At 30.5% G+C, this 11452-nt stretch overlaps 1 protein-coding gene across 1 annotated transcript; it reads left to right on the forward strand.

The window, feature by feature from the left end:
• Window positions 1-8660: 8660 nt before the first annotated feature.
• LOC114398176 (40S ribosomal protein S7-like) lies at window positions 8661-11119 on the forward strand. Its single transcript, XM_028360339.1, has 6 exons — window positions 8661-8851; window positions 9839-9923; window positions 10018-10091; window positions 10180-10303; window positions 10470-10652; window positions 10745-11119. The coding sequence occupies exons 2-6, from the start codon at window positions 9849-9851 to the stop codon at window positions 10862-10864; spliced, it is 576 nt and encodes a 191-aa protein (XP_028216140.1). The 5' UTR covers window positions 8661-8851; window positions 9839-9848; the 3' UTR covers window positions 10865-11119.
• The last annotated feature ends 333 nt before the right edge of the window (window positions 11120-11452 follow it).

Here is an 11452-nt window from a genome sequence, read left to right on the forward strand (position 1 = left end):
CAACACAAGCTATCACAGCCAAGCAAAACAGAGCAAAGGCAGAAAACTCTGCCAAAACACCAACCAAATCACAGCTTTTCTCACTTAAAGACTCCAGTAACAATTCCTTCGATCCAATTCGTTAACCGTTGGATCGACTCCAAAATTTTACTGGAAGTCTATAGTACATAAGCCTACATTGTGACCGTTGGGATCTACTAGCAAACATCCAGGACTCATTCTGCACTAGACTTTCCACAGCCAACCACACACAAGTATTTTTCTGCACAAAGCCAAAATCCTGCTGCACCTATTTTGACAGCAAAATTCTGCATAAGTGCAGATTTCGAAAATCACACTTCCTCTCATCCAATCTTGCCCAAATCAATTCCTACAAGTCCCAAATCATGTATCAATCATGTCTAACCCAAAATCAAGCTTTACAGCACAGCAACACAGAATCTAGGTGTCTAACACCCCTCAATTCAATGGGTTTTCTAGGTTTGAAAAGTGAAATTGAGAATGAGGTAAGTTTGAAGCAAACTCTCACCTCACACAAGTCCATAACCTCAATCTAAACTTGCTCAAACTGAATTTACACCTAAAATTCCACCGAATCAAAATTTGACTCCCCAACACCCAATTTTGCTCTAGAAATGGCTCTTTGTTCACTTTGATCATTTGTTCTTCTCTCTAGCACAGTCCAAGCTTTCTCCCAAGTCCTAAATGACATTTCAAGCTAGTATTAACTCACTTTAGCCTCCATTTACCACAGAATTCAGACTTAACCTTCCAACTCTCAAAGCCTCACTTTTTTTCCACTCATAACACCACATTCTCACTTTCCAACCCTAGGTTAACTCTACATTTCATCTCTAACAGTTTTCCATGGGCAATTTCAGCATATAAACATCACAAACATCATCACGAAAACCCTAAAACAGAATGGGTATGTCTAACTCATCCAAACATGGCAATTTCAACAAATGTCTTCACAAATAATCATCACACAGTAGAAACCTAGCAAGACTACCCATCATATCTCCCCAAACCCCATACCCACGAAAATCAAAGGAGAAAGAAGTCCACCCAAACCTGAATTTTCGAAGTCCCACTCGTAGCCACGCACTTCACGACCCCGAAAATGCCCTCCTTTCGCGATTTGGGGCAGAAATGATGGCCAAAGGTTGAAGCTTTGCTTGGAGCTTCAATGGAGAATGAAGAAGAAGAAAATGACAACGTGAGGGAGAGAGAGAGCTGTCTGAAAAGTGTGGGGGCTGAGTGAAGAGAGAGAAAAGCTTTTTGGTTTTAAATAAAAGGGTTTTCTCTTTTTCTATTATTTTATTTAAGCAATGCCACATGTCTCCATTTGAGTGGAGCAAAAAGGGCCCACTTTCCCTTTTGACTGTGACCCATACTCAGCCACAAAAAGTGAGAAAAACCTGACCTTTGAAACGCTAAAATCTTGCCTCGGTTTGCGTGCCATTTCTCTGGTTCCAGTTCCTCGCGTTTCTCTGCGTCCGTCGGGGCCAGTTTTCGAAAACAAGCAATATATATATCAAAACGCTCAGAATAGAACCCCGAGCGTGGTTCAGAGGTTGGTTTCGTTAAATTTTAAGTCGCATGCAAAACGATGATTTTTAGACTAATTACTTAAGAATTAACCCATAACCTCCCAGTTATGGATTTCTCTTCCTTAATTAGCCTAACCCGCGTATCTTGCCCCCACTACTCCTATTTCTACCAAGAACATATATATGCATATACACTGAATAATACTTATATATATATAATCATTCAAAATACATCGTTTCCGAAAACTCCGGGTAGAAATTTCTAGGATGTTACAGATCACATCACCTAGTGTGGGGTATGAAGCTCATGTAATGTGGTTGGTTTATCCTAAGAGATGGTACATCTAAGAATATAATTCGACTTGATGTTGAAGGCCTAATTGGAGGTGGTCTTAAACACAGTTGATAGTGGTGGAGGTATGATGGAACCCTGATTTACGGATCCAATTTTTACACTAGGGAACCAATTTGGGGCTTTATGAAATTGGGAAAATATAAAGGAAAAGGCATAGTTGGAGAAAGAGATGAAAAAAACAACACCACAATCTTGGAAGATTGATAAGTTGAGGATGATTCCCCACAAAAAATAAAATTTTTTGATAAAAACCTAAGGTTTCACACAAGAATTAAAAGAGACACTCTCTTAATTTGAAATTTTCATAAAAATTGCCAACAAAGTGTTTAAGGAGTCTATTTATATCTCCTACTAATAATCCTAAATTAGGCCTAAGGTCAAATAATTAATCTACTAATTAAAAGACTTGAAAACAATAATAAAAAAGGTAGCAACCCATTACAAGTCCAAAAATAGACCCAAAAATATAATTAAAAATGAAAATAAATCTTATTCTAAAAGTTGGCTAAAATAAATGAACTTCAATTCTTCTTCTCTTTCCTCCATGAGAGAATTTAGTCTCTTGCAAGCTTTTCTTGAAATCTCTTACTCCTTGCTCTAGTGATTGGTCCATCCATGTTGTGCCCACTTAAGCCAAGCTCTTCCTCCTTGGATAGTCCTCTATCAAGGTATGAAGCTTGTTCCCTACAATAATTATAAATAATGACTTGTTATGCATAACATAATTTAACAATAACTGATCAATTATATGTAAAAGTCACTCACAACACTAGGAGTTGAAACACTTTGAGTGGTAGTTGAAGTTGGAGCTAGAGCACTTTCAACATTAGGAGTCGGAGTACTTTCAAAATTAGTTGGAGGTTGTTCAACTTCTGGAGCGGACAAAGAGCAATTAATCCCATCCTACAAATATGTAACTTTTAACATAAATAACTTGTAAGCAACAACAACAAAAATTAATCAAATTTTATAAAATGTTATTGGAGTTGTTGTGGTTACATTTGAGTTACAATGTTTGTTAAAGTAATTATGTTTATTAATCAATCTTATGCTTAATATTATGTTTATTCTAACTTTTGTTTACTTCCCTATTTTTTAAGTGTTTATTGTAATGTTATGCTTACAACGATAAAAAAAAAGAGGAAAGATGAAGATTAAATATTTTACTCTTAAATGAAACAAAATTTGGGGTCCGACAAATTAGTTCAATGGAATGTACTAACATTTTGGTCCAAAAAATATTGACATTTTGGTCCAATGGTAACTTACTAACTTTGGTTCAATGGAAATATATGACATTTTACTCTAATGGAAAATTACTGACATTTTGATTGGTCCAATATTTACTAACATTTTGGTCTAATGACAACATACTAACATTTTCATCTCTTTGTATCTTATAGGCTTTTTTATTAACAGTAACATACAAAAGTTTATGGATGGGTGAATTTGTTGTTTTTTGCACTTTTGGAGACTAAAATTTGAATTTTCATCTTTCGAGTACAAATTTATCAGCAGTCTACGTATTCAAGGACGAAAATAACTATTTACCCTTGTTTATTTTACAAAAATTAGGGGGGAAACAAAAAAATTTAAAAATAAATAAATTACATGCATGTTCTTATAAGGAGATAAAAAATTATAAATAATAATAATAACAACAATAATAATAAGGTGATAGTTTTCTTTCCTAAATTAAAGACAATGAATGTTTCTCAATCTATTGGATTAAAGACTAACCTCACTCGTGATCATTCTTGGATTCCCCCATTAAATAAACATTCAATCTACTTGGTCAACTTTATGGGTTAAGGTGGTAGGCTCTGACTATGTTTAGCAAATCTAAATGAAAAATTAGTTGAAAGTTGAAAAGTTACTTGATAGTTAAAAACTAAAAGCTGAAAAACTAGCATATTAAATTATAAATGTTCAGTAAAAGTGATTGTTGAAGTAATTGAAAAGTGTAAAATGACAGAAAAATAATAAAACTATGATTTATTTGAAAAGTATAATAAGGAAAATAAATAAATATATTAAGGATAAAAATAAAAGAAAAATATAGATAAAAACTAGAAGCTAGCTTTTTTTTATGCCAGACACTACTAAAAGAAGCTTGTTTATCAAATAGTTTTACACAAGTTTTTTAGTTAATAAAAAAATACTAAAAACTAACCAAAATGTCTTACCAAACATGACATTTAAATGATAGTTAGTTATAATAATTTATCACAGACTTGATAATTAATAATAATAATAATAATACATTTTTAATAAATTATCAAAGAAATAATAATTAACAATTAACACATTATTATATAAAGGTCGAGAGTTTTAAGTAGAGTTGTTAAAACAAATCAATTCTACTTGTTGAATCATCCCACCTTATAAACAGGTTGATCCAACTCGGTTCTCTTTCTATTGAATCATGCAAATGTTTGGCCTAGCCTGTTTAAAACCTAGTCCATCACAGGTGGGTGGGTTAAACTGGCTAGTCCATTGACCCACCCAAAACTGAAAAACTCATTTTTTTAAAAAGAATAATCAACAAAAAATTATTTTTTTCAGAATTTTTTTGAATATTTAACATAATTTTGAATAATAAATTATATCATTATTTTAAAATTTCATCAAGCTAAAAAATATCAAAATACCTTACCATGGAATGGAGTGGGAGCCAAAATAGTCATAATAGTCAATAATAAAATAATCTTAAACAATATTACAAAACACAAATACTAAAAAGATAGGAAGTTTTGAACTTGTTGCTTTGAAGTGTAAAACAATATTACATTACAAATTACTAGAAAAATAGTAGAAAAACACAAATGTAATGATAGGCTTAACATTAGGTTAATTTTTAGGTGGGTCAGTCCCGACCCACCACAAGTTCAAGTCGTAGGTGAATCGGATTCAATTTCTTAACTATTTAAGCATTTTTCTTTTTTCTAGTGTACTGGGCCAAATCCATAGTAGACCGGATTGACCCACGAGTTCTAACTTATTTTGACAATTCTAGTTTAAAGTGTAATTATGTTTTGATTAGTCTTGTAATTAGTGTAAATGACTAAAACTTGTAGCAATATCTCAAGTTTAAATATACTTTTTATGGCAAACTTTTACCCAACAATTTGTTTATTTAAAAAATAAAAAACAATAATTAAAAATAAATAAAAACTTAAATATATTTTTAGTCTTTAACATATACTTGTGTTTTGTTTTTTTAAAAAAAAAACATTTGCTTCACTTTTGTTCATTATAAAATTATTATTTTTTATTTTTATTTTATTTTCATCCTTCTAATGCATTTATTTTCTTATTTTAGTCCCAATAATATGTAAATTATTTTTTTTAGTCCTTATCAAATATTTTTCAAATCAACTTACATTCAAGTCTCAATTCTATTTTTGAAAGTATAACTTGTTGTCACTCTTGTCCCTAAAATGTAAAAATATTAAAATTACTAAAATGACCCCTAAAGAGTAAAACATTTTTACATTAGTTAAAGCTTACAGACTAACCTAGGTGGCACATTAAGTATGTGTGTGGCATCTCTGGCTCCCACATGATAGTCCATGTCATGCATGGTTTAATCACTTTGACTAGAGTGACTATTATTTTGGTTTTTTCTTTTGTGCATTCTTTCTAAAGAATGTAGCAATGCAATCCCTAACGTGGCTCACTCGCATTCGTCTATGTGTCCTTAGCTTCCACGTCAACAAGTGATCTTCACTTTCAGAGATTGTATGCTTTCCAAGGGCATGTTTACAATCTTTGTAAAAATGATTATTTTAATTCTAACATTGTTCTTAAAATTATACTAAATATTGAATGTTTCAAATTAAGTTTTAAGAAAACTAAATCTCTTAGGGTGTGTTTGGTTTATATTTTCATTTTCTGAAAACCGTTTTCATTTTCAAAAGATTAAAATTCTGAACACATGTTTGGTTTGACTTCTTATTTTCTGTTTTCAGGAAATAAAAATACTGAAAATTTATGATATGTTAACTTCTTGTATTTTTTGTATTTTTAAATTTGCTTAAAATTATAAGCTTTGCCACATTTTCATTGTAACCAAAACGAAATTTCTGTTTTGAACTGAAAACACTAAAAATGAAAATTTATGGGGGTGTTTGGTTTGGTTGTTTTTTGTTTTCATTTTCACTTAAAACAGAAAACGATGATGAAAATGTGTTTGGTTTGATTTCTGAAAACATTTTCAGTGAAAATGAAAACAATAAGGTGTGTTTGATTTGCATTTTCATTTCCTGTTTTCATTTTTTTAAAACTGTTTTCATTTTCAAAAGATTTGAATTCTGAAAACATGTTTGGTTTGATTTTTTGTTTTCTGTTTTCATGAAATAAAAATACTGAAAATTTATGATATATTGACTTATTGTCTTTTTGTATTTTAAGATTTGCTTAAAACTACATTCATGGTCACCGCAATTTCATTTTAATCGAAATGAGGTTTCTGTTCTCAATTGAAAACACTGAAAACGAAAATTTATTGCTTTCATTTTCTAGTTGTTTCCTGTTTTCATTTTCACTGAAAATGTTTTCAGAAATCAAACCAAACACATTTTCATCATCGTTTTCTGTTTTAAGTGAAAATGAAAACAGAAAACAACCAAACCAAACACCCCCTAAATTTTCATTTTCAGTGTTTTCAATTGAGAACAAAAATCTCATTTCGATTAAAATGAAATTGCGGTGACCATGAATGTAGTTTTAAGCAAATCTTAAAATACAAAAAGACAATAAGTCAATATATCATAAATTTTCAGTATTTTTATTTCATGAAAACAGAAAACAAGAAATCAAACCAAACATGTTTTCAGAATTCAAATATTTTGAAAATGAAAACAGTTTTCAAAAAATGAAAACAGAAAATGAAAATGCAAATCAAACACATCCTATTATTTTCATTTTCTAGTTATTTTTTGTTTTCATTTTCATTGAAAATGTTTTCAAAAATTCAACTAAACATATTTTTATCATCATTTACTGTTTTCACTAAAAATAAAAACAGAAAACAATCAAATCAAACATTCCTTATTTTCCCCAATGTTTCTCGTACATCCGTTATTTTCCCGAATGTTTCTCGTTTCCATCCTTTCAAAAGATCTAGGGTTCATCCGAGGAATCATCTCTCCATATTATTTTACAATAACACTCATCGCGCGTTCGACATTTGGATTCCTATATTTTGTCGATGTTAACCTCGGTGTGGAAGAAGCCATTTTTCATGACCTCAATCTTGCTTGGTATAATGGTTATAGAAAAGTGATTTGTGAAACTGATTCTTGCACTGCTATTCAGTTGTTATCACATGCTAATTTCCAATTTCACCTATTATTGGAGCGTTGATCAATCATATTAGAGTCATTATGCATAGACAGTGGAGTTGGGTCTTCAACATGTGAATAGAGAAAACCAATGGCACCAATTTAGTTAGAGAAAGCTCTTCTTCTTTGAGCAACTTTAGCTGTGGTTACTTTAGAAAATATTCTTATCCATAAATATTAATGATTAATTTTTGTTAGTTAGAGGAATTGAATATGTGATTTATTTTCTTTTTCTTTCTTCCTTAGTCAAGTCACTTAAAATTTCTTGGTTGTTAGTTAATGATCTCATTATAGTTTATTTGCATGAGCAGTTTATTTTATTTTATTTTTTTCTTTTTCAATGATAAAAAAAAATAAAATCCCATTGTCTTTAAAATATCATTATTATTATAATTAAACTATCAAATTCCAATTTAAATCAAATCAAATAAGATTTTTATATATTTTTATATTAAGTCATTAAAATAAAATAGATCTAATTTACATAATTGAATAATTATATATTTATTTCATATTTTTACAGAAATTAAAAATATTTGTTAATAAAAACTTTAAATTTTGTCTACATAAATTTTAAAATCAAACATGCAACTTGCAAGTAATCAAAGAAAAATACAATAAAGCTAAAAAAACAAATACAATTATATTACCCTAGGGGTGTTCTAAGATCTGATTTGATCAATTTTAAAAAAAAAATCATCTAATTCAATCATTTTGTTTTTCTTAATTTATTATTCAGTTGATATAATTTAAATTTTTAATCTGATTGAATCCAATCTAATTTAAAGCGGTTTGAATTTGACCAATTTTTTGTTTTAATCCTACTTTTTTTAGAAAATATTAAATAAAATGTAAGATATATAATAAACTTAATAAAAAATAATTTAAAATATCAAATATCTTATTTATATTTCATTATATAACCAATAATATTAATAATATTTACTATCTTAACTCAGATAATTAGTAAAAATATCTTTAATTAAATATATTTTTCATAAATAGATATTAGTTATATATATACATATATGATGATTTTATAAATATACTAATGTAAAAACTTGTGATTAGGTTTATAATTTACAAATTTTTATATTATTATAATTTTTAATATATTTTTAATATCTTTTTTATTATATATATATATATATATATATATATATTTGTGTTCATGTATACTTGCAAGCATATTAATCACATTTCTTAAAAAAATAAAATAAAAAATAAATTAAATCAAAAGCAAATAAATATAAAAATTAATTTGTTTTACCCTTTGATTATTCATAATATATATTCAATATTTAAAGAAATAATTGAATTTTCAAAAATATTAATTGCCTTGGTCACCAACATAAATCTTAAATCAAAATAAATTATATATACCAATTTTTTTAAGTAAATGAGTTTAATTTTAGGGTAAACCAGAAGAGATCGGCTATTCTGAACACCCCCTATGTTACCCTTACCAACCAGTGCATCTAAAATTAGGGTAAACCTGAACGTTCTTCTCAGTGTTCCTTATAAAACCCTTGTAAGCGCCTCCTTTTTCTTTCTCTCGTTCCTGCTGAAGCAGAAGGGTTCCTCACTCTCTTCATCTGGTATTCAACTATTTTCTCTCGCTTTGCTTGTTCCCCATTTTCTCTCTTCAATTTTTCCATCGCTTAATTTGCTTCTGATTATCACCAGTTTTAATTTATAATGATTTTGAACCAATCCACAATTTTCCTGACAATCCCTTAAAATTTGTGTTTTAAATTTCAGATTTTGATTGGTTTGAATTGATTTCTGATAGTTGTTTTTTATTGGAACTACGGGCTTGATCATTTGTTCATACATCATTGTTGGAGCAATGTAATGTTTGCATCGGGAATGTGTTGGTGAGAGCATAATAGGAATTAATCTTAGTCATGATTATATATTCCTTCGAGTTTATTGTTCAGTTTCTGGATTTGGGAATGCTGATCTTTTGTCTGTTAGCTCAGCAAGTGAGAGTTAAAGGTGTGTGTGTGTGTGTGTGTGTGTGTGTGTGTGAGAGAGAGAGAGAGAGAGAGAGAAAACTGTTTCAGTTGTTGACATTGTTTCATATGGTGAAAATTCTAAGATTGGTGGTGATCTTTTCCTTTTGGTTTGTGATTTCTATATTCTTAATTATGCAGCTTTTAAATTTCTCTACCCTTGTAACCCTATGAGTTTTGTTTGGGTTGCCACTTTCTCATTCACAATATTCTTAATTATGCAGCTTTTAAATTTCTCTATCCACTCTGACTCAGTAAGTTAGAATTAAAGATAAGAAACAAGAGAGAGGAAGCGGGGAGGTGGAAAACTGTTTTAGTTGTTACACTGTTTCATTTATATGTCTTCTTTAATGAAAATTATGAAATTGGTGGTGATTTTTTCCTTTTTGTTAATGATTTCTATATTCTTAATTATGCAATTTCTAAATTTCCTTGTCCTTGTAACCGTATGAATATTGGGTTGGGTTGTCCTTTATCGTGTAATAGGATTTTGGAAATCATGTTCACTGTGATTCTTATTTTTATTTATTAAGCAAAGGTTCTGATAGTGGCCCTTATGTCATGAAACAGATTGAACAAAATGTACACCTCGAGGAAGAAAATTCACAAGGATAAGGATGCCGAGCCCACTGAATTTGAGGAGACAGTTGGACAGGTTATAGCCCTTTTCTGTTTCTTTAGAGTGAATTGATTTCATAAATTCAAGATTCTCCTTTATATTGAAACTCTGTTATTTGATGCCTGTGCAGTACTTGTTCGACTTGGAGAACACCAATCAGGATCTGAAAAGTGACTTGAAAGATCTCTACATAAACCAAGCTATGTAAGGATATTGTGAATGATCAATGATGAATTGATGGATGTTTGGTTTTAAAAAATTTCTCATTGTCAGGACAATTTATTTCATGCAGTCAAATGGATGTGGCTGGTAATCGCAAGGCTGTAGTCATCTATGTGCCTTTCAGATTGAGGAAGGCATTCCGCAAGATTCATCTTCGACTTGTCAGAGAGTTGGAGAAGAAGTTTAGTGGGAAGGTTGTATTTTACTGCAATGTTACTTGACTTGATATGAAATTAGTTGATCTTTGGTTTTCTTTTCAATGTTTTTCCATAATGTATTTGTTTACCCTATCACATTAATGTGGTTATAGTGAGTTCCTGGATCAACTATTTGTATCAACTGAAGATTATCAAATGACAGGATGTTGTCTTGATTGCCACAAGGAGGATCGTGCGACCGCCAAAGAAAGGCTCTGCTGTTCAGCGACCCCGAACCCGCACTTTGACCGCTGTCCATGATGCCATGCTGGAGGATGTTGTGTATCCTGCAGAGATTGTTGGCAAACGGGCCAGATATAGAATTGATGGCTCAAAAATAATGAAGGTGAGTGTTTGTGATGTTGATGTTAGTTTAAATGTCCTTTAATTTTTGTTTCCCATATAAATTTAAAGTTTTTCCTTTTGTATCAATTTAAGGTTTTCTTGGACCCCAAGGAGCGCAACAACACTGAGTACAAGCTGGAGACCTTTTCTGGAGTTTACAGGAAGCTTACTGGAAAAGATGTAGTATTTGAGTATCCAATCTCAGAAGCCTGAGATGCTGCTGCTTGGTTTAATGGAGTATTGTTTTTTTGGCAGATTTTTCTGTTAGAATTACATATTTATGTTAAACAATAACCAAAATTTTGACTTCTGGAATTTTATTTGATGCTTCTTCACCTTGATGACATTAAAATCACCAAGGGAGAGTATTTTCTGTGGCTATACTTGGATTTAGATTGGTTTTCCTTTAGGATAAATATTGAACCTTGGCTTTATTTGTTACACGAGTGTTGTGTTGTCCACAGTGCATATTTGGTTGGGGTTTCTTTTGGAAAAATAATTTGAATCAAACATAACGGAATTTCTTGTGCTATTAGATGTGTGTCCTAGGAGTGATTCAAGAGTTTTGATAGTCATTCCATTCCAATTATATCTTGAAACGTGGAATGGACGTTAGAGTTATGTTCTGAAAAGAATATTGTGCAGTGTTGACAACCCATTTCACTCATCCATTTGTATCCCCAATGATTAAACCATTGTAGTTTGTTAGTGATTTTGTAACGTCAAACATAGCTACCGAGGCACCAAAATGAAAATAAAAATCCAGATATGGAAAAAGTGGCATTTTGAATTACAACCCAG

The sequence above is a fragment of the Glycine soja genome, chromosome 19 (assembly GCF_004193775.1).
Source record: "Glycine soja cultivar W05 chromosome 19, ASM419377v2, whole genome shotgun sequence".
Classification (NCBI taxonomy): Eukaryota; Viridiplantae; Streptophyta; class Magnoliopsida; order Fabales; family Fabaceae; genus Glycine; species Glycine soja.

Excerpts from the sequence above, each read along its gene's own strand:
- LOC114398176 (XM_028360339.1), top strand. The coding sequence starts at position 9,849 with ATGTACACCTCGAGGAAGAAAATTCACAAGGATAAGGATGCCGAGCCC. Across the intron at positions 9,924-10,017 it reads TTGAGGAGACAGTTGGACAG|TACTTGTTCGACTTGGAGAA; the intron begins GTTATAGCCCTT and ends ATGCCTGTGCAG. Across the intron at positions 10,092-10,179 it reads CTCTACATAAACCAAGCTAT|TCAAATGGATGTGGCTGGTA; the intron begins GTAAGGATATTG and ends TATTTCATGCAG.